The 27,969-nt window shown below is 46.1% G+C and overlaps 1 protein-coding gene across 3 annotated transcripts in view; it reads left to right on the top strand.

Moving 5' to 3' along the window:
* PRR5L (proline rich 5 like) overlaps positions 1–26,937 on the top strand; it is a 75,361-nt gene extending 48,424 nt beyond the window's left edge. For 2 of the 3 annotated variants that reach the window (XM_029061139.2, XM_029061138.2), the window contains exons 5-9: positions 141–243; positions 6,551–6,642; positions 11,073–11,213; positions 16,260–16,386; positions 24,101–26,937. In XM_029061139.2, coding sequence (XP_028916972.1) covers positions 141–243; positions 6,551–6,642; positions 11,073–11,213; positions 16,260–16,386; positions 24,101–24,513 — 876 coding nt within the window. In that variant the 3' untranslated portion in view covers positions 24,514–26,937. The remainder of the gene's footprint in view (positions 1–140; positions 244–6,550; positions 6,643–11,072; positions 11,214–16,259; positions 16,387–24,100) is intronic. The other variant, XM_007658799.3, reaches the window with a different exon arrangement.
* The last annotated feature ends 1,032 nt before the right edge of the window (positions 26,938–27,969 follow it).

Here is a 27,969-nt window from a genome sequence, read left to right as displayed (position 1 = left end):
GGCCCTCTATCTAACTCTTCTATTGGCACCTGCATTGCAAACTGAGGGCTCTTTGCATTGGTGTTATTTCGGAAACAAGCAATCCTTGTTGTGGTGGTGGTTAGTACTTTGAAATGCATTTTTTTTTCCTCTTTTGGCAGAACCAGCTTCTTGCAAAAGGGTTGCTGTTTATAGAAGAGAAGGTTAAACTGTGCGAAGGCAAGTACACGGCAACCGTTCCGGACCAGGTTCAGATAGGCCCCCGTGAGTCAGCCTTTGATGTTTGGACAGCTGAAACATATCTATTGAAAAACGTCCACCTCTCAGTGATTCACCCCATGGAAATTGAATTGAGCTGTCTGCTCCAGCAAGGATTCTGACTCAGGCCTGTTGCCACACCCAGCGGAAGCCCAATAGAATGACTGAAAGTTTTAAAAAGGAAAAGAAATTTGAGCTCTGATGGTTTCTCCATAATCCGTTGCACTATATTCCATGAGGTGCCCAGAGATTCTGCTTGGGGTATAGACCTGGGTGGAGGTTTGACTCTGAACTGCAAACTGCAAACCGAAGTCTCCTCCTTTTTTCAGTTCTAAACCAAGTTGCCTGTCTGCCAGCCCTTGATCTTATTCACCAGCAAGCTTGACAGGGCTGAAGTAGGCAATGTGTCCTGTCTATTTGGAGTCAAGGTTTTGATCATTCAGTTTTTCCTGATCCTTTTTTTTTGTGTGTGTGTGTCCGTTGATGACTGAGCTAAAGGGAGAAAAGAAAGTCACAGATGATTCACAAATCTTATTTTAGTTGAGAGTTTATCATCATTATTACTTATTAAGGACCAAATTTGTTAAGCACTTACTGTGTGCCAGGCACAGTACTAAGCTCTGGGGTGGATGAAAACAAATCGGTCTGGACACAGTCCCTGACTCACATGAGGCTTACAGTCTAAATTCCCATTTTATAAATAATTGAGGCACCGAGAAGTTAAGTGACTTGACCAAGGTCACACAGCATCTAAGTGGTAGAGCTGAGATTGTAGGTCCTCTGAATGAATCAATGAATGGTATTTATTGAGAAGCATCGTGGCTCGGTGGCAAAAGCCCGGGCTTGGGAGTCAGCGGTCATGGGTTCGAATGCCGGCTCTGCCACTTGTCAGCCGGGGGACTTTGGGCAAGTCTCTTAACTTCTCTGTGCCTCAGTTCCCTCATCTGTAAAATGGGAATTAAAACTGTGAGCCCCACGTGGAACAATCCCCCCAGAGCTTAGAACAGTGCTTTGCACATAGTAAGCGCTTAACAAATCCCAACATTATTATTACTATGTGCTGAGCATACTTGGGAGAGTACAGTACAACAGAATTAGTAGACACATTCGCTGCCCATGACCCAAGTCGGTTTTCCACTAGGCCACACTGCTTCTCACAGAGATTCTTAAAGATTTTCAGAAGAAGAGATTTGACAGCTCTCTTTGTAACTTGTTCAAATGCTTTCCCAGTGTTAGCCTAAGTCCCTCCTGCTATACTTTAATTTTATCCATTTCCTTTTTGCTCTTATTGGAGATAGAGAATAATTGGTCACAGGCCCCATAAAAATCAACCATTTGTCTTCTTGAAGAATGAAACAAGTTCTCACCTTGACTTAAGTTGAGAATTGTTAAGTTGTTGAAATCCTCCTTCAGTGTTTCTTAATAGATTTTGTTTAGGAATATCTGTCTTTTCTGAACTCTCTTCCAAATTTTCTATAGCCCCTTAAATTGCAAAACATCAAACTAGACTCAGTGATCTGAAGCAGCATGTAGTAGTGGATAAAGTTTGGGCCTGGAAGTCAGAGGTTCATGGTTTCTAATCCCTGCTCTGCCACTTGTCTGCTATGTGGTCTTGGGCAGGTCACTTCCCCTCTCTGTGCCTCAGTTACCTAATATGTAAAATGGGAAATGAGTCTTGTGAGCCCCTCATGGGATAGGGATTGTGTCCAACCTGATTTGCTTGTATCCATCCCAGCGATCAGTACAGTGCCTGGCACAGAGTAAGTGCTTAAAAATTACCCACAATGATTATTATTATTATCTATAAAGACATGGTTGGCAGCAGGTACTGGTAAACAGTTGCCACTCCAAACAACAGGTTGTCATCCTTTTCCCAGGATACCCCAGGAGACTGCCTCTAGTGAACCACTGAATGTCTGTGCCTGAGATCCTTGTTCCTGCTCTGCTACTGATTGATCCTGTTGGAAGTCTTGGGAAAATGCCCGAGACAATGGAGTGACCCCCTCCTTGTCCAAAGGGCCCAAGTCCATTCTTTAGGGACAGGCTTGTTTCTTCAAAGACCTGGTGCACCTCTCACAGGCCCATTGACCTTCCTGTGGGTTTTCTCATGTCAGCATTTGAAAGCCTTTGAAAGTCAGGTAATTAGTTTGTTTCTCCTGGGCTACACTGCAGGTTCCTCTCATCCGCACCCGTGGGCCCCACCCTCTGTCTCCCAGCTAGAACCCACCTATATCTACATTTCTTCTAAGTTCATCTTCATTTACCATATTTATTTTCTGCTCTGTGGAGATTCTTCTGGCACTTGCACTGTAAGGACTCCAGTTTTCTTCCCTATCTCCCTCAGTTTTTAATTCCAGTTAAAGTAACAGCATTCATTGAAAGACACTAAGCGAATCTTTAAAGATTTTTTTTTCACTAGAACCAGACACATATCTTTTGGAGCCTAATCTAAACCAACATAGTTTCATGGCCTCTGATGAGCTAATAGAGCTCCCAATCAACCCTATTATCTAGGTCATTAAATAGCAATAACTCTATGCAGTCTTCCCTCCTGTTGATACCAGACTTCACTGCATTTGTGCACAGCAAGTTTCCAAGCCCACATGTGGCTTTGCAAGCAATGCGTGGGCCTCTGCTGAGATATAGTGTCAGATTTTAAGGGGCCCCCAGTCACCGATTCTAAGGAGCAAGAAGCAGTGGGGATTTTGTAGTTGCCGCTTCCGGGAGAGAACTGCCTACCCTGTTGCTGTTAAAACTGGAGTAGTGGTGGTGACTTTCTGAGAGCAGGTCTTCCTTTTTACTCACCAATAAACCAGTGCCTTAAAATAAGAACCTAGAGGTATTTTGGATGGTGGTAAAAATGAAAACTAGCCTAACAAAGTGTTACCGGTTGTGGTTGGGTGTGGTGTGACATCTGAGTTATTTCAGCCAAACACCTGATTTATGGAGGCTGAAAGGGAAGTAAAAATTGGAGTAGGGATGGTGGCCAGGGCCGGAGGGGTCTTCATACATCTTTCCTCCTCTCTGATTAGGCAATTCTTATTCTCTAGCTCTTCTGTAACCCCTCCTCCCTCCTTAGAGCTTTTCAGTCATTTATTAGTACACTCTGGAAATCAGTGAGTTATGAAAGATAACAATCCTATTATAGAACTTCACAGGTTGTGAGCATTCCTATTATAGAAGCTTTCAGGCTGGGATTGAGTCTGTTCCAGTTATCATCTCTCTACTACAACTCATAGCACAGAACTTGGCCTGTAGCAAGCACTAAAGTAACTTAACTAATAAGTACTGTAACTATCTAAGACCATGGGAACATTGGGTCCAATGGTCTAAGCTCTTCCCTGTCTCAAGACAGCCTTCTTCGAAATCATTCCAGAGAGTGAGATGATACCTACTTCTTAAAAAGCACAGTAAAGAGAATCCCAGTAATCTAAGCTGTTTCAAGCGTAATCTAAGCTGTTTCAAGCCCCATATGATGCCCGGGCTACTCGATTTTATGGGGCCCCTGATGTGTACATGACATCATCATATCACTCAGTATTGGACATCACTGGACAACAGAAAGGAAGAGACAAAAAGAAAGACTCCTCCCCACTGCCCCCTCTCCCCCATCTCCTCTCTTTACTGCCCAACAGGCAACTGGGGTGGGGAGACGTACCTGATGATCCAAAGAGATCCAGGCAACACTAGCGGCCCCCCTCTGCACCCCCCAGTAGTATTCTCCTTTGCCTCCATGGTCAAGCAGCTGAGCCCTGTGGAAGATGGGTATGCTGGCTGGTGGGCCAAGTAAGCTTTTGCCCAGGGGCCTCTTAATAGGGCAGACTACATATGGCCAGCTGAGGAGCTCAAAGGGAGGGTGGCCACCTGCTTCTCTGCCCAGCAAGTGAAGGTGGAGAATTACTAAGGCACCTCTTGGCCCCTGTGAGACTCAGCTATTTCCCTTGGATGATGAAGTTGGAGATGCTAGGGAGTGGCCACTTGGGTAGAGGTTGGCGTGAAAATGAGTGCCGAAGCAGGAAAACCTACACACCTGACCTCGGCTGGGCATGATGGCAGGACCCAGGTCTCACGGATGAGTGTCCCAGTCACCCTGGGCTGGACAGGAGCAGCTGATTCCCTAGGCTCTGTTGTCTTCTTTCCCAAAATATGACATCTCCTTCTCTTCCCTCTGTCCTCACCTACCTGCTTCCTGTGCCCTCACCTCCTCATTGTCCCACCCTCCCCTCCCAGCCCCTTCTCCTCCCCCGTGTGCACAGGCCATTCCATCTGCCAATTAGATGCTGAGACTGGCCCCAGCAACTATCACCAGGGAGGGAAGGGAGTTATGCCGTAGAGAAGGTATTTTGGGGGGGGAATTGTGCTTCCCCTGACTGCTTGAATAGACCACTTTTGGTGGTAGCGGGGGTTACAGTGGCTGCGGCAGCTCGTGTGGCTCAGGGGGGCCACATCATGGGCTCCCCACTATAGTCTGGGACCCTGACTTCAGCCCATGAGCCCCTGCCTTACTCTGACTCTGCCAGTAACCCATGCTGGGGCCTTATTCTAGGAATTTCTTCCTTTAGAGCTGACTGATTGGGAAGAAGACTGAAACAGACAGAATTAGTCACTCAGTCAGTAGAAATTGAGTTGGAACTTTTAAGTTCCTCACCCTGAGACTGATGCATAAAGCTTAAGAAATCCCCTCCAGAATTAATAGAATTCACCTCTGAGCATACCTTATGGTATCACACAAGCATTACACCTGGGGGTTTGGTATGGGTACTTTTTTGGCATCGATTCAGTCAAGTTGAACTGGCACACACAGGGCATATTAGCCAGGTGACGATAATGCACGCAAGTGCCTAAGTGGCCCAGCAGTAGGCCTGTTAGCTGTTACCCAGAAGTGCTGGCTGCTCCATGTCCCCTCCCTGCCTCCCAGTTGCTGCTCTCAGGTTCAATCCATACAAAGGTTTGGTGTGGCAGAATGGCAAGGGTGGAAGGACAGACAAAGTTGGTGAATGGAAACTATTAGACTATGAACTCCGTGTGGGGCGGGACTGTGTCCAACCCTGTTAACTTGTATCTACTCCAGCAGTCAGTGCAGTGCCTGACACATAGTAAGTGCTTAACAAGTACCATAATTATTAATCGAGAGCTCAAAATGCAGTGTGTACGATAGATGTGCTGACACCGACAGGCTAAAGGTAGGGCTAGTAGTATCGGCTCCAAAATGGTTCTCTCTATACTGCCCACAGTAGATTGGCTACTGCTCTGGGGTTTACTCCATGCAGAATCAGCAAAAGCTGGAATTTTCTAGAGGAAAATTTCTTTCACAAAATATGCCTGCACCATGCAGACATGGTCAGTGAATTGTGTCGTTCAGCAGGATAGAAACCACAGTGACATAGGTAGGAATGGAAAGTATGAATTTAGGAAAATGAGGCGTAGCTTCAGTACTTTTTAAATGGACAGAAGGTATTTAAATTAAATTTTAGGAAGCATTTTCTCATTTTAAGGCTGGTTAAATACTCCTTCCTCGGTGTTCTTTAAAAAGAAGATAAATTCTTGATTTTCTGTGATGATTTAAGTATATGAACTAGATGAGTTCTTAAAACTGGACTCTTCCAGCCCTGAGCTTATCAGTTACCTAAATTCATCTTTGAGTACTAATTGCATTTAGTCCCAGAAGAGAGAGTTTGGCTTGAACTCAAGAAAGAGAACCGGGAAGTCAAAACCCTTCTAAGCTGTTCATTTTGAGAGGATGAAACAAATTCATGCCTAATGTGCTTTTTATAGTGGTATTTACTAAATACAACCTGTGTGCCAGAGCAGGGCGTAGTAAGCGCTGGAAGAGATATGGGGTAATCAGATGAGATACAGTTCCTGTCTCACGTGGATCTTACAATCTAAGCGGTGGGGTTTTGAGGGCTGAATGTGCCCCCGTTACCCTCAGCTTTCAGAAATTCTTTATATCTCCATGCGAGTGCTCTATCTTAATCCCAGATAGAGGTTTTAAGCAGTCTCTCTAATTTTACGTTTCACAACTGGTCCCACATGCACTGAAATACCTGCCCTGGAATCTGAAAGGTGGAAAGGAGCAAGGCAATAAATTCTTGCCATGATAACAGTGTCAAAATATGCATCAACTATTGATCATGTGTGTGTGTTGATTAGTTTAGATCTACAAATATTTGTGAGATTTGGGAATCAAACATTGCAGTTTTGAGGGTTTTTTATGCCTTTTCATTTTAAATGAAATCAATTTTTGCCCTGACACAAATAATGGTAAAAGGTCTTTTCTTTGTTCCTCATCTCCATCTAACCACTGTATTAGGTGAAAATCGCATTGATCTACTGTCTGAAGTCTGGGATCACTTCTTCACTGAGACTCTTCCCACCCTTCAGGCGATATTTTACCCTGTTCAGGTTAGTCTAATTTGTCTAAAGGGTTCTGGGAGGTGGGGAAAGGCTGGGGGGTGGAAATACAATCTTGTCATGTCATTGAGCACAGAGCTCTTCCGCACCTTCCCCTCCCATCAAAAACCTTCCAATGTGTATCTCTTTCTCCTCCACATCGGAAAAAACCTCCATGGCATCAAAGCTCTCCACCAAGATTCCCCATCTGACGTATCTGCCCTTATCATATGCTATTCCCCAGTTTCTTTTCAATCTCAGCCTTTCATTTCCTTCACCCTCACTTCAGCCTCCTCTAACCCCTTGCTCATGCCCTTCCCCCACATGGAACTTTTTCTCCTTCCAACCTGTCAGACCTTAATTTTCCCCAGGTTCAAAGCCCTCCTGCAGTCTCACCTACAGTAGGAAGCACTAGCATCCTCCACCCCAAGCCCTGTCGTCCCAACGGTCTCTTCGATACTCATAGGTTTAGAAGGTCTGATAATTATGTATGCATTGATTTTCTCTACTACTTTTGCCATAACCAGTTGAACGGTCTATTTGTAATTTACGTCTGCCTGTCTTTCCCAGTAGATTGTAAATTCCTTGAGGGCAAGGATCGTGTCTTTTAATCTTCATTTTATTCTCCCAAGTTCTTTGTGCAGAGGTCTGTTCACAGTAAGCACTCAATAAATATTGTTGATTGAAAGTAGCCAAGGATTCTCCAGGATAGTCTTCTCTGACCGTTCAGTGTCAGAGTTGTTTGGTGAATCAAGAGAAAATCAGGTGGCCATGACTTCTAATCCCAGTGAATGATAGTAGTAATAATATGACAAGTACTAAACTAAGTACTGAGTTAGGTACAAGACAATCAGACTGGATACAGTCCCAGTCCCAGTCCCACATGGGGCTCACAGTCTGCCAAAGGCCTGCCAGTTCTGCTAAAGACTCCAGGCAGACCTTGTAAACTGCCTTAACTTTGTTGAAACTCTAAAGTACCGTGAAGGTGCAGTTTCACAGGACACGCATTATGACTGGGACCGTACTGGCTATGGTGTCATTTTGAAAGTACAGGCGTGAGTTTGCGTACATGTTTACGTCCACACTAAATTGCACCCTGGAGATTTGGTAGAATCACTGCTGTTTTCAAGCAGGGTGAAATTCCCAACAGAGAATAAAGTACATATTTTTAGGTGTTTTTGGAGTCAGGCTCTTCTTGGCTTTGGGTATGCGGAAATGCATCCGGAGTGGTTTCCAAGTAACCACTGAATTTCCTTGTTTCATCAATTGTAGGAGCTACTCCTTTCTCCACTGCATTGGGAAAGGCAATAGGTTGCTGCATCTTCAAGATCCTATACTTGCACTGTCCTTCCAGTATTTTCACTGGTCTTGCCTTCTTCCTTTGCAAATAATAATGTGTACATGTGTATTTATGCAACTGAGTCCTCTTTGCTTTTTGTCTTTCCTTATGCATAACCTGGAGGTACCCAACTGTCCTTGGTCATAAGGGTAAGATGGCAGAATCTATTCTTAATCAGGAAGGAGGTTTTGAATTATTTTGGGGGGGAGGAAGTACCTGGATGCTGTGGGATCTCCTTGGCTGAAGACAAGGACTGAACACTTGATGCTGGATCAGGGTGGAATTTTCCCCTGGGGGCTTGGGAGTCGTACTGTTTTGAGTTTTTTTAAAGATTTATTTCAAATTCTCTTTATATAGTGGAGCTCTCATAAATAGCGCCAATAATTCTGCAGCAAAGAAATGATTAACTCTACTTTGCCCATATCACCCGCCTTGCTGTAAAACAATTCCACTATTGGAATGAAGGACTAGAATTTGCTTGTGAATTTGGTCAAAGTTAAAATCTTACTGCCTTGGTGGGGGACACAGGAGACATTAGCAGTAAAACAGTTTGCTCCAGCAGTTTAATGATACGGTAGATTGCAAAGTAGATTTAATGTATGTGATTGCAACATAGTGATATGTGGTGTTCCGAGCCTGGGACCTAATTCAACGTTTATTTTAAAACTATTTCGACAACCATCTCTGGTCATTTATAAACCCTAATCTTTTCCACACATGCAGAATGTTTAATGTTAAGCCTGCAAACCCTGAAAGCAAAAATCATTAACTTTTTCTGTACTAGTCCTAGAACCACATATCTTGACCCCCAAGTAGACAATATTGAGTAAGATGACCCTTGTCGTCTTGTGGCCTGATAGCAGCCCACTCACTGGTATCCCCCTGCGAATGTCTGGCTGGGTTAAACAAGCCGTGATCAGTGGCTTACTCTGAGAGCACTGTCTGTTCTGTAAATGCCATGGGGAACTCATGTGATTCACCTGTTTAAGCTTTAGAATGATTTGCCTAGGGGTTTGAATCAATCGATCAGTCAATTGGAAGTCCCTAGTAGCCTGTTGTCTTGTCTTCCTGTCACTAAAGTCCCCTCTAGACTGTAAGCTCATTGTAGGCAAGAAACATGCTTACCAACTCTGTTTTACTCTCCCAGGTGCTTACTCTGCACCCAGGAAGGCTCAATAAATGGCATTTATTGATTGATTGAGCCTGTCACCATTTCTACCTACAGTTTCGGCTCCTTAGAAAAGTTTGACATTGTTGTCTGCTCAGACAGTTCCTCTACTCCTTTTGCCGCTTCCCCTCAATTTCTTCTTACTTTGAAACAAATCACTCTGTGAATCCAGCCACATAGGGAGTGGAGTAAAACTGGAACTGTGAAATCCCCTTCTAAACCTCTCGAGGTTGCTTCATTTGCTGGTGTGACCAAGTGGCAACAGCAAACTGAGCCCCAAGGGCCAGAAGCATGTGGTTTGGAGGATTAAGGTTGCCCTGTGATATCACCTAGATGTGGGAGTGGTTCATAGAGAAGCTACTTGCAGCCTCTTTTCCCAGAACCAGGATAAGAAGGGCGGAAGAATATAGCCTGACTAAAACCTTTAATGACCCAGAAATTTAGACTTGGATTGATCTGCCCTAAGGGAAGCAGGTTAATTGGTCCAAAAGAACAGAAGCTAGATTTCTTCTCTGGCAATGATTTCACCAGAGCTGTGCGTTGGAGAGTTGATTGAGGTCAAATCCTCTGCCCCATTATAACAACATGGAGTGGGCATAGATATATATTTGTGTATCAATTTCCGGAGCCTGGAGGAGAAGGGAGCCACCAAGCCTGGCCGTGTTTCCGGATCAGATATAGGAAATAGATTGAGGACAGGAATCATGAGTGGTGATCCTGTTGTACTCTCCCAAGCATTTAGTACAGTGCTCTTCACAGAATAAATAAATAAATATTCAGTAAATGCCTTTGACTGATTGGTTGAAGACCCAACAACCAGGAGGATGTGACTCTTCTCAACTTCTGGGGATCATCAGTGATCAGATAATTGTGGTATTTGTTCAGTGCTTACTATGTGTCAAGCACTGTACTAAGTGCTGGAGAAGATACAATCCATTTAGAACAGACACGATCCCCATGTGGGCTCACAGTCTCAGAGGGAGGGACAATGGTATTCAATTCCTGTTGTACGGATGAGGAAACTGAGGCACAGAGGCATTAAATGATGTGCCCAAGGTTGCACAGCAAGCAAGTGGCATTGCTGGGGTGAGAATCCCCCAGTAAGAGAAGATTAGAGAAGGCTATTGACCAGTGAAGCAGCGTGGCCCAGTGGAAAGAACATGAGCCTGGGAATCAGAAGACCTAGGTTCTATTCTCAGCTCAACTACTTGTTTGCTGTGTGACCCCATTGGGCAAATCACTTAACTTCTCTGTGCCTGTTATCTCATCTGTAAAATGGAGATTAAGACTCTGAGCCCAAATGGGACATGAACTGTGTCCAACCCAATTAACTTGCATCTACCTCAGTGCTTAGTTCAATGCCTGGCACACAGTAAGTGCTTACCTAATACCATTTTTTAAAAAAGGGGAAAAAAATTATCTGTGTCAATCCCAGTGCTTATACAATGCCTGGCACCAAGTAAGCACTTAACAGATATCATAAAAAAAAAATCCAGCCCTCCCAACTCCCCAGCCCTTTACTCCTTCCACTAGGCCTTGCTTAATGGGGAGTATCAGGGTAGAATGAGAAAGACTAGCGTTTGGTCTTGCTTCCTTCTCTTCTTTCTCATCTGAGGAACAGAACCCATTGGCAGCCATCCTGAAGTCATGTAAATCCTTCAGATGAAGGATCTCTGGCCCAGTAGGAAGCAGTTGTTGACTCTTGAATGGGATGGGGAGGAGGTGACCATTTCAGTCTTTCCCCCACCTCCCTCGGTTCTTGCCCAGAATACGAGGTCAGCTCCCTCTCCATGGGAAGGGTGGGGAAGATATCTCTCTGTGGTCTTACTGTTTAAGACTGGAGAGAATGTGATGGGGAAATAGAACACCTCTTCAGAGTTAAAGATTAAAAAATACTCATCTCTCTTCTCTGCTTTCTTTCTTTTCTGCCCCCAGGGCCAAGAGCTGACAATCCGCCAGATTGCGTTGCTTGGCTTTCGAGACCTCGTCCTGTTAAAAGTGAAGTTGGAAGAGCTGCTTCCTCTAGTCCAAACGAAGCTTCCTGCATCTATCGTCCAGATGCTGTTGATCTTGCAGGTGGGATGGTTTCTGGGATGTCTGCTTGGTCCCACCTCTCATAGTTAATGGAAGGAGACCCAGGGGCTGGTGGAGTGGTGGGGGATGGGAGAGGCTCTGCTCGGCGGGGAGCCCTTGTGGTAGTCACTCTAACTGTGGCTAAGAGCTTGGCTGATTTGTGAATCAGGAGCCACTTCTGTTTTCAGTATGGGCTGGATTGTGTTTTGTTTTTGTTTTTTCCCTTTCTAAGATTCTCTCCCATCTAGAGCTACTTAAGTTTCTTCTACTTTTGTACTGATCTTATCTTCCCCACCTCATTTCCCCCACCTCCGTCTTAAATTTGGAGTTTGACCTTAGGGCAGTGGTCTGCCTCCGACTCTGGGCCCACAGCTCTGCTCTCATCCTCAACAGGCTGCTCTCCTCCCATTTCCTGTGATGTGTTTTTCATCATGTGACCCAAAGGCAAGGGTGGGGAGAAAGCAGAATTGGTTAATAAGATAAGTTGAGATCTGGCCCATTTAAAATGATCATCAGCTTTGTATTTTGAACCCTAACAGGGTAGATATAGGTCAAAGAGGCTAGGAGACCTGTGTCTGATAGAGGAGTGCTTTTCCCCATTAAAGCATACGGGGGTGGGGTGATTCCCCTTCCTCTGCCTGTTCTGAAGAAACGAGAAAAACCCAGATCAGTCTGTGATTTCCCTGGTGGTTCCCCTGGCGAACAGAAGGAGAAAGGTTCTCAGCCTGTCCGGAATAGAGCAATCTGACCTATTGTAGGCTTGCAAGAATTCTGAATGGTATATTGTTTGGTGCTGGGCTGGCCATCTTCTTGTAGAGCCAGAAGTCCCACAAGAGTCCAGGCTTTTCCACCACCATAGTGGATGTAGCCTGGTCCACTGGTCTGGCAGTGGAGACTTGATCAATTTCATCCTAAAGCAACTTCAGCCCTGACTGGATAACTTAAACCCTGGTTAGTAGGTTTGACTTTTCTTTCGGTGGTTGTGCTAGGTCTCTTTGTGGGTAACTGGTAGCTCTGGGTTTCCTGGAGCCCCCCTTGGTGGCCCAGGCTCACACTCAGGGGGAAGCTTAGGGAGGACATGACCTCAACAGAGTTGGTACCATAGGGATACATCATTAAGTTCACTACTTCAGCTTTCTGGGCTAACTCGAACACCTTGGATCTGGAAAGGGTTTGGAGGCGGAGCCAACATGGTAGCTCTGTTCCTTGCCCTCTGCTGGCCAGTCATAACCCCCAGCCTAGGAGTCCATGGCGGGTGAGCCATCCCCATAGCTGCTCCCCCGCAGGCCCACTCTGCCAGCAACAAGGAATAGAGGGGCCAAAAGCAGGCCAGCTAAGCCAGAGCTACACTGAACAGCCAACACAGCAGGAAGGACATGTGGCCCTGGGCTGGCTTGTGTGATTAGGTGAGGATGGGGGCAGCAGTCTTTCTGGTTTTTGCTGGGCCTGGATGTGGACCATTCCTGCTATCCCTGTAATAGTGCCCTGTGAGGAGAAACGATCTGCCTGCCTTGGACCTCCCCCAGGCTGGCATGGGGTCCAGTGGTAATCCAGCTTTCCTGGGGAGGACCACTGTGGTGTTGCTGGGTCATTTCCTCAGTAGCCACGTGTTTGCTACAGAGCAGTAACATCTGCTCCTGCATGGGCCAAGGACTCTGTGGTGGCTCCCACTGGATCTCCAGGGGCAGGTGGTCCCTCCCAGTGGGAATTTGGAGTAGGAGAATTAGCTATTTTTTCTCTGATGTGCCCAGGTTGCTCCAGGATGCAGTTCTCTGGCATAGACTCAAATGTAGTAGAGGAGAAGGAGAAGCTCTCGTGAGTGCCTTCTCCTTCCTCTTCCTTTCTTCTCTCCTTTCTCTCTCTCCCACTCTCTCACCTCCCTTTTGCTGCTACATTTTTTCTCTCTCATGAACCCGGCCCCTCTCGCACGCTCCCCAACTTTTCCCCCAGATCCAAATGAGAAGTGGGTACCCCCACTCGGGGGTCTGTCCAGAAGCCAGTCTGGTTGGAGGAAATAATATCAGTCAGTGGGAGATTTCACTGCTCTGTGCCTACACAGGTGACTCCAGTCCTGCTCCCTCACCGGCTTTGCTCTTACAAAGGTGATATTTTAGTGGTTTAGTGCTAAGCAAAGTTACCAGCTCCTTCACTTTCCACCCTATGCCCACTAAGACCAAGTATTCCAGTCCCCTTTTATCCAAGATCTCCAAAAATATATCTAATTTAAAGCTGAGGAACTCATGAAATCTTATCTAGTTTCACCTGGTTCTAGAACCAGGAGATATTTGTTTCTTTGGTCCCTCCTGCAGGGGATCATTGAGGAGGCTTAGGCTGGTTTGACTTGGGGTGTGAATAAAGGGATGAGCCAAAAGTCCTCCCTGGGCTTTTAAAAGTGAGGGGAGCAAACTTCTGGCAACCAGGAGAGAGGACCCCTGTCCCCAGCCGGGCTTTAGGGTAAGACAAAGCTTTCCAAGGGTGATTGGTGGGACCAAGTCATTTCATAAGTTTCATCCTCATGTAGAGAAAAACCAGGGCCAGTTATGGATGAGTACTCCCTTCCTTCCCTTCCTCTTCTTAGTTCTCATTCTCTCTTTCCCTCTGCTTCCTCCACCTTCTCCACCCTCTCTCTGTCCCTCCTCTGCCCTCTCTCTGGCCCTCCTCCACCCTCTCTGACTCCTTGCTTCCCTCTTTCTGTTCCTCCAACTCCTCTTCTTTTGACTCTTTTTCTTTCCTTTCTATATTTAGCTTCCATGGGATTTCAGGAGAGAAGAAACCAGATGAGAAATGACGAGGGGAGTAAACCTGTTACTAAATGGAATCTCGTGATGATCTGAACCAGTCATGGTGGTTTTGTGGCCGAAACTGTTCTCTGCCCAGAGGGACTCATAAGCCCCCGTCCAGGAGGGGACAACCCCTACTTCAGTCCCAAGGTTTGGGGTGTGAGGAAAGGAAATCCGCGCATGTCTACTCCCACCAGGAGTATTAGAAAGCCCTTTTATACTTGATAATTTGTGAGTACAGTTTCCATCATCCCAATCAATTTCCATCATTAAGTTTAGAGAAACAGTGTGGCCTAGTGGAAAGAGGACCTGGGTTCCAATCCTAACTCTGCCATTCTGCCATCTGGGTGACCTTGAACAAGTCATCAACTTCTCTGTGCCTCATTTATAAATTGGGGATTGAACACCAGTCATCTCTTCCCCTTTGACTGTGAGCACCATGTGCACAGGGACTGTGTCCAATGCGATTAAGTTATATTTACCCCAGTGTTTAGTTATTTAGTACTGCTTAATAAGTACTGTTATTTTTATTATTGTTATTATTATTATTTCTGTCTAAGAAAAGCCATGGCTACAGGGTATAACCTGTTATGCCCCTAAGGAAGTCTGCTGGAAGGTATAGTCTCACCAGCATTATAGATGGGTAAAAGCCCATTATAGATTTCACCAAACTCATCCACTTTAATCAATGCCACACCTCCTTGCTCTCTTGCCCTCTGTTGCTTAGCCGGGAGAACCCAAGTGTCTGTCCACAGCCAAATTTTCTCATAGTTCTCTTCTTCCCGATACAAACAACTAGGAAATAAGAAGGAAAGAAGCTAATTCAGTGTCTCTTAAATCCACTACTTGATTTCTCTAAGGTCAGTGTAGTCACATTCTACTTGGCTCAGCTGCTTCAAGCAACCATAATTTCTGGAAATCCGTGGAAGAAAGAGGGCAGGACTTTGGAAGGCAAAGGCAGGAATGAGTGAACTTGAGAGAAGAAGGGAAATAGAAACAGGTCAGGGAAGACAGAGAGTCAGGGAGAGAGGCTCAGATATAAGTAGGCAAGAGTGACCAACCCTCACTCCCTCGCTCAGAAACACTCCAGATCCGCACCCGTTCAGTGACACACTTAAATAGCCACATTCGCACCTAGGCAGGTTTGTGCAACACAGAATCAAGCAACAGCGGCAGGAGGAGGAAAGTAAACAGCATATGAAACTGGCAGCCTGGATCTGGATTCTGAGAAAAAAACACTCCAGAGAGCTGGTAGTGGTGTTAGCTGTTGGTGCTATTGTAACTCTTCGTGCTACTCTTGCTCCCCTACACGCTAGCCCCCCGCCCCATATCCCACCACCCATCCCCAACCCTATAAAATGATCTGGGCTCTTGCTGGACCTGATGACTTCCAGAAGAGGAGGAAATTAGGGAACAGAACTTGTCCTGTCCCCAACTCACAGCTCTCTCCACTTTACAATGCAGCTGGGAAAATGACACCTGAAAGTCAGAAACTTGATTCCAAAGAGAAAAATCCTGGAGTATGTGTTTGGTTTAACTCTCATTTTGTTTGTTTATCAGAAAACATTGGTTAGTGTTTCCTTTTAGGTTCTAACTGAAGTGGTTGTTTTCTGCAATTGAGGGGTGCCAGGTTTAGGTTTATGGTTTTAGGTCTTTTAGGTCTACTCCCTCCTATTTAGACTGTGAGCTCATATGAACAGGGAGTGTGCCCAACCAGATATGAAAAGGGAGTGTGCCCAACCAGATTTTATATCCGAACACTTAGTACAGTGCTTGGCACATAATAAGCACATTATAATAATAATATTAGTATTTTAGTCTGCACAGCTTTAGTACAGCCTGTTGGTCCCCAAAGGGTCCACACTTCCAGTAATCCTGTTTTCTGGGTCTTGCCTCTCCACTGGAAGTGATTTCAGTGATTCTCTTTGTGCCTCCTTCCCCTTCCCTTAGGTCTCCCTCTCCTTCCTTCCAATTTCTGCTTCCTGCAAATCCTCCCTTTCATCTGTTCTTCAACCCATTTGCTTCTTATTTATCCCTCGTCCCATTGAAAACTTCCAGTGGCTGCCATCAATAGCTTTGTAACTCTATCAGTGTGGGGCAGTGTCCTTAGCCAAGTGTCCTGATTTCTGGTCACAGATCTACTGGAGCCTTTCGGGGTGAACTCAGGCAAGTTGCTCCACCTCTCTGGGCCTCAGTGTCCTCATCCTCGAGGCCAAGCCGCCTGCCAAGGTTTGTCTGACCTGCTCTTGTTTCTGATGTTGGTTTCCAGAGTGTTCATGAGCCAACCGGCCCAAGTGAGGGCTACCTGCAGCTGGAAGAGTTGGTCAAGCGGGTCATCTCTCCATACCTGGGCACAAACGGGGACCGTAGCTTCCCAAGCAGTACCTGCAGTCTGGGTAAGAGGGATGCTTCTCCATAGCTGATGGGACCTTTCTCACTTGTTCACTTCTGCTCTGTGGGAAATGTAATGCCAAACCTTACCAGAAGTTGAGGCAGAAACCAAAGGTCTAATTGATTTATGGAGCGGAGAGAAATAGAAAAGGCGGGGGAGAGAGATACTTATCAAAGTTTAAGGCTTGTTCCCAAGTGGCCAAATATCAACAGGAAAATAGAATACTTTTATGTGCATTTTAATAACATATTTTCCCAAGCCATACCATTAACAGGCCTGTATCTCTCTTGACTCTTCTCAAGGGCCAAATAGTGAATCTGTGTGCCTGCACTTTTTTTTTTTGGCAGGATCATCAGTAGCTTTGATGTTTTTAATTATCCATGTAGCATGAATTTTCCTTACATCTATCACTAGATTGCTGTACCTTTAATACCACCCCTTATATAATACTTTATAAATTAACTTTAACTCAGCTTACAATATAGCTCCAGTCTCCCCAAGTAGCAAGGAGGTGTGGCATTGGTTAAAGTAGGTGAGTTTGTTGAAATCTGTGATTGTGTTTTTATACACACAAAACCTAAAAGACATCAGCCTCTGACTGCATTAACATTTTACCCCACGCACATATTTGACCCAAAGGACTTTAAATGCTCTCCTCCTTTCCTCTTGCGATACCTGGGTTATAAGAGCAAAGTGGTGGTCATAGCATTTTAAACAAGTGCAGGTGGATTCTAGTTGGGAAAAATGGCACCTTGGGCTGAAAGTGAGGGCAGGAGATCCATCACGAGCAAAAAGACCAAACCCAACCACTGTTGCCTCCTTTTCTCTCTCAGAGTCAGTTAGATAACCAGCTCAGAGTTTCAGTGAAGGGCAAGAGTATATACTCTCTCTCTCTCTCTATCTCCCTCACTCTCTGTCTGTACTCCTCTGAGTCCATCTGCCTGTGGGGAGGGCAGAAAGTAATGGCATTTCTCCCAATCCCTTTTATGTCTGGAGACACTAAGACGTGAGCCACTAGACCTCAGCAACCACAAATAAGAGGGAAGCTGGCCCCAGCTTGCTGACTCCCAGATTATTCCCTGCTGAATTGCTGTAAGTTTGATGGGAATGCAGTCTTGGTGATGGAATGAATCCAAGGTAAAAGACACTTTCGAAAATTGTGTTCTCCAAGCCCTGCAGTGGCCAATTCCTTGCCAGGGCAAACTTCCCCACTGCTCGTTCCCATTGGCTTCTGTCAAGAGACCCAAGGACATAGATTTTGGAGCAAGACATAGATGATGGTACTTGGCTGCTCTGAAGTAGAAGTTGGGCTCTAGAGGGGGAATCTATTTTGGGGGGTGAAATCATGCCCCGCCTCATCCGGCAGTGTGGGAGTTCTGGACTGACTTTCTTTGGCTGAAGGTGGGATTGGCTCTGAGCTGGGCCAGGCAGCCGAACCTCTGAAGAGAAGCCATTCAGGAGCCGGCTAGCCCAGCTAGCCCAGCCAAAATCGGGACACCTATGCCTGCTGTAGCCCAAATATATAAATATTTATATATATATTTGGATGGTATTTGTTATTCGCTTACTATGTGTTAAACACTGTCCTCGGCCCTGGGGTAATTACAAGTTAATGATGTTGGATATAGTTCCTGTCCTGTATGGGGCTTACAGTAGGATTTAATCCCTATTTTACAGGTGAGAAAATTGAGGCACTGAGTGTGACTTGCCCCAAGTCACATAGTAAGCATCTGGATTCAAACCCAGGTCCTCTGACTCCCAACCCTGTTCTTCATAATTATTATTTCCACTAGGTCACGTTGCTCCTCAAAAGGTTTAAAAGAATTGTCATGAGTTTAAGACTCAACTTGTTCTCAGGTTTTCTGATTCTCTGTCTCTAACAGAAATGCTGCATCCCCATTCACACTGGGCAAAATTGGGCTTCGGAACTTTTGGTGAGCCCAACATCGTGTCTGGTTGATTGTTCCTTAACCCAGGGCCAGGCATATTACTGGGCTCAGTAAGTGGCATTTTGATTCTTGTATGGCTCATGTATCTGTGGAATCAGACTTGAGAACATTGGGTTTCTCAAAGATAGCTGCTCTAACTGCCGTGACTTCAGAAGCTCAGTATGTTCCCTGTTCATCAGCAAACTATGATGAACAGTCTCCCTTTTCAGCCATAAGCCCTACACCCTACTTGGGAGTGGGGAGCAGTTGAACAACTTTGTCCCCAGGACTCAGGACAGTTGGTGACTGGTAACATCTTTCCTCTAGGGAATTGAAATGATGTGAACCACATCTCTTCGGTCCTCATTGAGATTCTGGGCAGTCTGTCTTTTCACCAACCTAAGGAGATTATGGTGCTAAAATTTACCCCTTAGGCCCGGGGCTCAGAAAGAGGTCACAAGACAACCCTGGCCTATTGCTTTGATTGTGATGCATGCCCCCATTCCCCCCATCCACCCACCATGCAAGAAATGTCTCCAGAATGAGTTTTTGCCAACCTTCCTATGGGAGAAGCACTTTTCTTTAGGTTATTCACTCTTCTAGTGCAGGGAGCAAAAAGGGGGTTGATCTGGGTAAATAGAAGGAAATAAGCATTTCTCCAAATAAACATTGAAATTTAGGAAGATTGTCCATTACCATTGCTCTTTTGCCCTTAGACATTTTAAAAGTTGCCCTCACTTGCCAAGACACAGTACAAAACAAATTAAATGCATCTGGTTTCTTCTCAGTCATGAAAGCCAAAGAGATTTTCCACTCAAGTAAAAGGGCACCGTTTGGATACCCTGGCCACTTCTGCATTACAAGTAGCCATTCATCTTTACCTATATAAATCATGAATGGAAAGGAATGTTCCACAATTGGATTGTTGTGCAGCGATTTATAATAGCAGCATTGTCACAACTTGGGCCCACCGCTAGGAACAAACAGAACCGAGAGATCAAAGCCCTGGGAACCCAACAAAGAGACTAAGGAACATGTCATCCAGGCATTAAGCTCTTCTTTTAGATTTCAAAAGAGCTGGAATGTTGGCTCTGGGGCGGTGTAATTAATTCTGAAACCCAGCAGGATGCCGGCTGCTGTGAGATGGCTGAATGGAGGGGAGAAAAGGGGGAGGGGGATGTGGCCTCAAGGCAGGTATAAGTTAAGGTGACACAGGATGGACCTCCCCGGAGCCTGGAAGGCTGTGTCCCCTTTCAGGCCGTAGGGAGATTTGAAGGGAGAAGGTTGAGCGGAGGACAAGGACTGCACAAACAGTATCTGGCTTCTAGAGTGGAGATTTCAGGGCCCAATACCAGGGCCAGACCAGCCCCTTTAATGAAACACCCCAAGGCCAAAGAAGCAATGAGTGGAAGGAGAGAAAGAGAAAGAAGAGACAAGGGGCAGCTGCAGGCTCCCTAACTTCTCCTGAGAGCCCAGATCTGGTTCAAAGTCTGGCATATGCCAATGTATTTTTTTTTCAACTTTTCAGATGTGCACCAGTCAGCACAATCAATCAATATTTACTGAGCACTTACTGTGTGCGGAGCACTATACAAGCTCTTGGAAGAGACAACTACAATAGAGTTGGTAGAAATGGTCTCTGACCTCAAGGGGTTTACTTGACCAGTGGGGGGAAACAAGACATTACTGATAAGGGAATCGTTGGAATGTAAGGGTAAGTCCATAAGTGCCATGGGGCTCAGGGTGTTTAAATAGAGGTAAAGACCTTCCCTTGAGCAGATTGGTGGAGCGAAGACCCCTATCTAGATTATTAGCCCTAAAATGAAGCTCCTTGTGGGCAGGAAACGTATCTAGCAACTCTGTTAGGGTGTACACACAACAAACATTCAATAAATTCAATTGATGGGTTGATATTTGATCAGAACTGTGTCTTTGCCCCATTCTGAAAATGAGATCCGTCACCGCAGGGCGTATTCTGACTGCTTGGAGAATACACTGTCTCTCTCTTTCTCTCTCTCTCTCTCTCTCACACACACACACACACACACACACACACACTTATTTATCCTTTGTCCTCAATGAAGACACCCCTGATGGTGAAATTCACCCATGACACGTTTGTTGTTGTAGTGCCTGGTGCTGTTTTCCCTTTGGCCTCATCTTCTCATGGTCCTTATAGAGCTTCTGCTCCCACAGAGCCATTTCTTTCCTGGCTGCAGTGAGTCCCTACTGGTCTTTCTAAGTTCACATAATTATAAGCATCAGAAGCAAGGCATAGTGACGCTAAGAAGTATGGTCTGTCTGGGCCAGTGTGGACTCCCAGCTTTCTTTTGGCTGCAGGGATCTCGCATTACCCGAGACTTTGTTTAACTGAGCCGAGGACTCTCACTAACATTTAATTTTTGAGAACCAAAATGTTACAACTTTGAGCAAAGACCAGGAAATGAGTTCTTGGGCCCCACCTTAGGTGCAAAACTCACTAGCTATCCAAGACAACAAATGCGCTGAGGGCATCAATGTCTGAATTGGGAAAATTAAACAGCAGACATAACCAACCACAACCAATCCCAATTATCTTAAAGACTGCCCTCAAAGATATTTGTAAAGATTGTGAAGGATCAGCATCATGTAGGTTAGCCACAGAGAACAAAGGCATTTACAAGGATGAGAGGACAAGCTGGCTGCTCCTAACTCCGTTCTAGATTGCTGTGGAGAAGTCCCTGAGGATTTAGTGAAGCTCTTCTCTCGGATTCTGGGCCTGGCTCCCTTTTTAGATGCTGCCACTTCCAACTAGTGGGCAACCTTGTTACCAGGAGTCCATGGCCATTCTAAATCTCTTCTGGGCACCTGCTACCACCTCTGCAGCTGTATGTATGCAGCTTGTGCTCCTACCCCTGCGGCAAGCTCCTTTATTGTCATTTTCTGTTGAATTAATGCCAGGTTGGGGAGGTAAAACGTTCTGAACTCGGAGTCCAGGCACTTGTAGGCTGAGAGAGAGCAGCTGGCTCCCCTGGTTTCTGAAGAAGCCTCTTCTACCCCAGAAGAGTTCCTAGAATGGGGCCATCCCCTGGCCTTAGCAGTTCTCAGCCCTACCTCATTTTCTATCCGCTTGTCTCCACAATGGAAGCATCATGGTTTAGTGGAAAGAGTATAGGCCTGAGAGTCAGAGGACCTGGGTTCTAATCCTGGCTCTGCCAATTGCTTGCTGGGTGACCTTGGGCAAATCACTTCACTTCTGTGCTTCAGTTTCCTTAACTGTAAAATGGGGATTAAATCCTACTCCCTCCTACTTAGACTGTGAACTCCATGTGAGACAGGGACTGTTTCCAACCTGATAAACCTGTATCTACCTCAGTGCTTAGAACAGTGCTTGACACATTGTAAGGGCTTAACAAATACCATAAAAAAGCTCTAAGAGGAAATGGCTTTGTCTCCTGAGATTTCTGCTCCTTTCTCTACATCTCAGTGGAGCTGTTGCCTTACAGCTGCTCTTAGACACCATGAGGAGCCTCCTTGAGGTTTTGAGTTCTTTCCTAATGGTCCAGCTCATCTCTGTAGGACTCTGATGAGTCAGGAGCTCCACAAACAGCCCCGGGAAGGGTTGACGTAGTGGGTATCCTGGGATGGTGTGGGGGGAGCTGTGTAGCGGAGGGCGGGGAGGAAGAAGGGGGGAGGAGGAAGGGTGTCTTGACTTGGGAAAGGGATGGAAATTGCTTGTCATGTCAGGCCATGTTTGATAGAGCACAGGCAGCAGCTGGGCTGGACAGGAAGCTTCATTATTTCCCCACGTCAGGGTTGTCAGAGGGAAGATGCTTTGCTCTCTCCCTTCCTGCTCCCTGGCAGTTTGAAACCCAGACACATTGAAAATAAGAGGAAACTAAAAGGGGAACCCCAGAAGTCGGCATGAATATGTCTGTCAGCAGCAGAAACCACCCCTCTGGCTCGGCGCAGACTCAATTCCTGGCCGAAACCAGGAATCAATGGGATTTTTTTGGAAAAACCCCTGGCTCAAAACTCCTGTGGCTTCTTTTATTTGAGTAGATTCTGTAGTTGCAGATTGCTGGCAAGGTTGCAAAATTGAGAGGTGAAATAATGTGGGTGGCTCATGAAGCCCTCGTCCCCTAGAACAGAGTCCCCCAGAGTTCATTTCTGCTTGGGGTGACCTTTTACAGAGTCCACCCTGTACTCCCCAAGCAGAAAGTGAACTGGCTGTTCATTTGAAGAAGGTACAGCAAGCACAGGAGCAATTGCCCCTACAGGCTTAATACGCACGTGGGAGGGACGGAGAGCTCACCATTAGCAATGTTATCTTGAGGACACCGTGCAGCACCGGTCCTCTGGCTCTCCAATAGGGAACCCAATCTTCCCAAACACACTGGCGTGTGGGTAAGGCTCTTGCTGATCCCTGGGAGAGCAGGGATGCGCAGTTGATGGAGGATGCCCTCTGTGAGGCCAGGTGGAAGAGAATCAGATTCTCCCTATATATGGCACCCCAAGGCAGAAGTCCCCTTATTTAAGTGTGGGGTTGAAGGAGTTCAGGTGCCATGCTGCAAAGATGCAACAGTGCCCTTGGTGTGAGTCACCCTAGGTTGGGTCAAGGACCAAGGTCGTCTTGAGACCTTCACTGCAAGATCCCAGGAACAGGAACTGGTCAGGGGTGGATCCCATCAGAAGGAAGCAGAATGGCATAGTGGATAGAGCATAGGCCTGGGAGTCCGAAGGTCATGGGTTCTAATGCCAGCTTTTCCACTTCTCTGCTGTGTCCCCTTGGACAAGTCATTTTTCTTCTCTGGGCCTCAGTTACCTCATCTATAAAATGGGGATTGAGACTGTGAGACCCATGTGGGACAGGGATTGTGTCAAACCCGATTTGCTTGTACCCACCCCAGTGCTTAATACAATGTCTGGCACATAGTAAGCCCTTAACAAATACCACAATTATTATTATTATTATCAGAGACTTCTGCAACCTGGAGATATTCTTCCCGAGCTACTCCCCCTTCCAAATTCCTTGGGCAGCCTGGGAAATTCCAAGCAACCATAACCACCCGATGACCAAGGCATCCCCCAGGGGAACCCCAGAGTGCAGAGGTCTTCCCCTTTGGAGCCCCCTTGGGCTGCCAAAATAATAATAATGATGGTATTTGTTAAGTACTTGCCTTAACACACTTTGCCTGCTGTGTGCCCAGGCACTGTACTAGGCACTGGGAAAATCTAGTTGGCCACAGTGTCTGTCCCATGTGGGGCTCATGGTCTCAATTCCCATTTTACAGGTGAGGCAACTGAGGCACAGAGAAGTGAGTTCATTCAATAGTATTTATTGAGCGCTTACTATGTGCAGAGCACTGTACTAAGCGCTTGGAATGAACAAGTTGGCAACAGATAGAGACAGTCCCTGCCGTTTGACGGGCTTACAGTAGTTGACATACCCAGAGTCCCACAGCAGAAAGTGGCAGAGCTGGGATTAGAACTCATGACCTTCTGACTGCCAGGCCTGTGCACTATCCACTATGCCATGCTACTTTTCATGCCAGTACTTGTCTCCGACACCATTTAGGGTCAACTCCTACCATGCCTCCAGGCTGGCAGACCATGTAGTGGGGGTCAGTAGTGTCTCCCCAAGAGTCAACGATTAAGTCCTGCTGTCCCCTGCTTCCATTCCTCCAGCACCATTGTTCAACCAGACAGCTGAGAACCGGTGCCATTTAGAAAGAGACTTCCAAGAGAGTGGTCCAACTACTTTTTTGTGGCATCTGAGCTCTTAACCGACTTCCTGTTTTTCTCTCACAGCACGACGGCATCTAAGGACTCGACCCAAGGTGACTGTCCTGAACTATTCCCAAGCAGCAGCGGCGGTAGTGGCAGTGGTGTCAGCTCCCCGTGCCCCCAACGAGATGGTCCTGACCCCCCTAACGGAACAGGAGGGTGAGGCTTACCTGGAGAAGTGCGGCAGCGTCCGCCGCCACACGGTAGCCAACGCCCACTCCGACATCCAGCTGCTTGCCATGGCTTCCATGATGCACTCAGGGGGCATGGCGGAAGAGCCAGATGGCACGGATAAGTGCCTCCTCCTCCCACCCACTTTCACCCACCACCGACAATGCTCCAGCGAGCCCAACATCCTGGACAGCCCTGGCGACCTGGAGGGAGTGTCCCCAGATATCCCGGAGCACCGAGAGATGAACTGTACCTCCCTCAGCTGAGCTGCCCGGCTCAGACAACCCCGGGAGGGGACGACACCAGCACTAAACCGAGGCAGGGAGGACCCGGTTGCTAAGGGAAACATTGGACGACCAAAGCGCTTTTCTTTCTTGTTTGGAAACACTCCCATCTTTCACTTTGGAGACCACCTTGGCCTCACATCTAGTTTGGGCTGTCTGGACTGGAAGAAACACCCAGTTTCAAGCAACTTCAGTTTTCTTTAAAGTAACCATCTCTCTGCTTTTAGTATTCATTAGGTGACACCTGGAAGTCATTTTCATTCTGTAGCCTCCACCTTTTTACAGGGTCTGAGGTGACTCGCCAGGTGCGGGAACACTGTCGGGGGGGGAGGTTAGGGGTTAGTGTGGATTCTCTCCATCCTCTTCCCCTTTGGCCCTTCATCACAGTCCATCTCCCTGCCCCTTCTACCAGGACCCCGGATAGGGCCCATACATTATGGGTGTCACCCAGCCCAGCCGGTCAGACTGTAACTCGAAAGATCCTACCTTAGGGACAGACAGCCCAGCCTATCTCTCCTGATGCCTCTCCATATGGAGGGATCCCTCTAACTTATGCTTTGAGCAGAAATACTCTGTGTGCTTCCTACCTTCTCTTGGCTCCCAGTTATGTCTGACAATATTTATGATGTTGCAACTACAGTGGATGCTACCTGGGCCTCATTTTTGGGTTCTGACCCATATCTTTCTTGGAGATAGTTGTCGAGTTCCCCGCAACATCCCGTGATGATTCAGTTTTGGTGGGAACTGAGGGTGCGAGGTTGTGCCTCTTCCTGTACTGGGTAGAATAAAAGGGTAATAAACTCTCCCCTTGAAGGACCAAATGAAGCAGTGACCCCAGAAGTGGAATGTAAATCCCTTTAGGGTTTCTTTTTTGGCCTTTCAGAGTTAAAGGGAAAGCAACATCCAAATTGTACATTAAGTTTATTACCTGGGCTGTATACCAAGCTACCTTTACACAGTATTCCAGTAAGAGAGAGGCTGTATATCGGAAAGGCCCAAAAGGTAGACTGCCGCTGGTTAAATTCTTTCACTGGGTTTCTCGCCAAACATCAGGAACTCATCTTGTGTGTGGGTATGTGTCTTTCTTCTGGGAACGAAGGAGAAATGTGCTTCTTTCTTTAAGGCACTGATGTCTAGCTCTGCATGGGCATGATTTCCTGCTGTTGATTAGTCTGTTCCTGGGTTTGACTTGAATTTTTAAAATGTATGTTGTTTTTGTTGTTTTCTGCAAAGATTTGCACAAAGGATTTTGCACACTTTGCCTGCAACATTGGCTTGGGTCTTGGAATAGGCAGCAAACTCTTTTCCTCCAAAAAAAGTGGTTAGAAGATAATGAGAAGCTCAGTGGGACTTGCTTAGTCAGATGCAAAAATGGCTGGCCTCAAGGGCAGAACACCCTAACGAGCTGTGGTTGGTACTTCTAGAGGTTGATTCTGGGGAATGGGAGTCTCTTGACCTGTGAGTAGAGTTTCACCCTGACCAGATGGGGCTTGGCAGTGAAGGAAAGAAGTGGGATAATTTCATTTTGAGGGAACGAGGCAGGAATTACTTCTCATTCTGCCAGTCAACAAGCATAAAAACACCATCTCTCCACTGAAGAGAGACGTGACTGGAGGAGGCTATTAATAGGACCAAAAGCTGAAAGGTAACTGTTCTAGGCCTACGCAGCCTCCATCCTCCTTTCATCTCTGCCTCGTTCTCAAGGTCCCCATAAAATGGAGGTTTCCTCATTGCTCTTGTGGTATATGCTCTGTATTCAGCCTTTATATAGAAACCTTATAAATCTCAGTGAAACCAGCCAACCTGACTCCACATAGTTAACTGGGGGATTTGCCAGAAAGAGATGAAAAGGTCTTTTGCTCCTAAGAACGTCTATCTTCAGCTAACAAATAAATGAGAGCATCTCCCCCCAGACTTCCTCTTTATCCTCAGTCCGTGGGCCTTTGAATGATTTCTCTATGAAAAGAGAGAAGTGGTTTCTATTAGTCAGCTTGGAAGGCTGGTTGCTTCATTCTGGAATTTGGAAATCCTATTATTTGTAAAAAGGGCTCAGTTTAAAGTTGCAGTTTTTGCAGTTAGTCAGTTCCCTCCTCCTCTCCAAAAGCAAAGGAAAGAAAATGGGAATAAATGTGTACTAGCACAGTCTACATTAAATTTTTTAACCTAGACATCTAAAAGTCTTGGTTTTGGATCAAAATAATTTTAACCTTCAGCAGGAACTGATAAGCTGATTCTCCTTTATTCCCTGGTGGGGTAAAGGTCCAGTCTGGATTATGGGCTGGGATTCTTTTAAAATTGCATTTTTGTAATGGGAAACTTTGAACCCCCCCGCCAAACCTGAACTCTTGTACATTGTCTATGTGCCATGTTCTGAAAATCTAACTCAATAAACACCATTTTGTATGACATCATGTCCCCTTGACATTTGACAGCTGATCAGCACTGGGTTTCCGGGACATTTGTGTGAGCCTCCAGGTCCTTGTTAAAACCCCCACTATCATGGCTCTTCTCACCGAGCCTCTTTTCCCTGCTGTCCTCTTGACTGAGTTAGGCAGTAGTTCCAATTTATTTGAGAATTCCTATTGGATTACTTTGTGTGTTTTCCTGGAATGAGGAGGAATGAATGTCTGTTTCCTGGGGAAACACATCCTGTTAGTAAAACTCAAGAAATACAGGAAAAAAGACATGAGAAAACTGAGGACTCTGCCTAATTGGCTAGGGGAAAACAGAGAGAGAATACCTCTGTCACTCTACCTGAGCCCTCATATCCCACCTTTACTGTATCAGCCTCCTTGCTGACCTCCCTGCATCCTGTCTCTTTTCACTCCAGTCCATACTTCACACTGTCACCTGGCTCATTTTTCTAAAAACAAAACAACAACAAAAAAAGTTCAGTTCACGTATCCCAACTCCTCAAAAATCTCCAGTGGTTGCCTACTCACGTCCACATCTAACAGAAACTCCTTACCATTGGCTTTAAAACATTAAATCAACTCTCCCTTTCTTACCTCATTGGTTTCTTACTACAACCCAGCCTACACACTTGGCTCCTCCATTGCCTAACTACTCACTCTATCTTGAACTCATCTACCTTGCCACCAACCCCTTGCCCAAATCCTTCCTCAGTCCTAGAACTCCCTCCCCCTTCATATATGACAGACCTTGACTCTCCCCACCTTCAAAGTCTTATTAAAATCCCATCACCTCCAAGAGGCCTTCCCTGACTGAGCCCTCATTTCCCCTACTCCCTCTCCCTCCTGCGTCACCCTTGCAGTTGGATCTGTATACTTCCAGCACTTGACATTCACCTCACCCATAGCCCCACAGCAGGTAAGTACATATCCATAATTTATTTTCATATCTTTCTCCCGCTCTAGGCTGTAAGCTCCTGGTGGGCAGGAACTATGTTTACCCACTCTTGTGTTTTACTCATCCAAG

Source organism: Ornithorhynchus anatinus, chromosome 3, assembly GCF_004115215.2.
Source record: "Ornithorhynchus anatinus isolate Pmale09 chromosome 3, mOrnAna1.pri.v4, whole genome shotgun sequence".
In the NCBI taxonomy this organism is placed as follows: Eukaryota; Metazoa; Chordata; class Mammalia; order Monotremata; family Ornithorhynchidae; genus Ornithorhynchus; species Ornithorhynchus anatinus.
The sequence above is the reverse complement of the archived record's forward strand: the minus strand, read 5'-3'. Positions and strand labels throughout refer to the sequence as shown.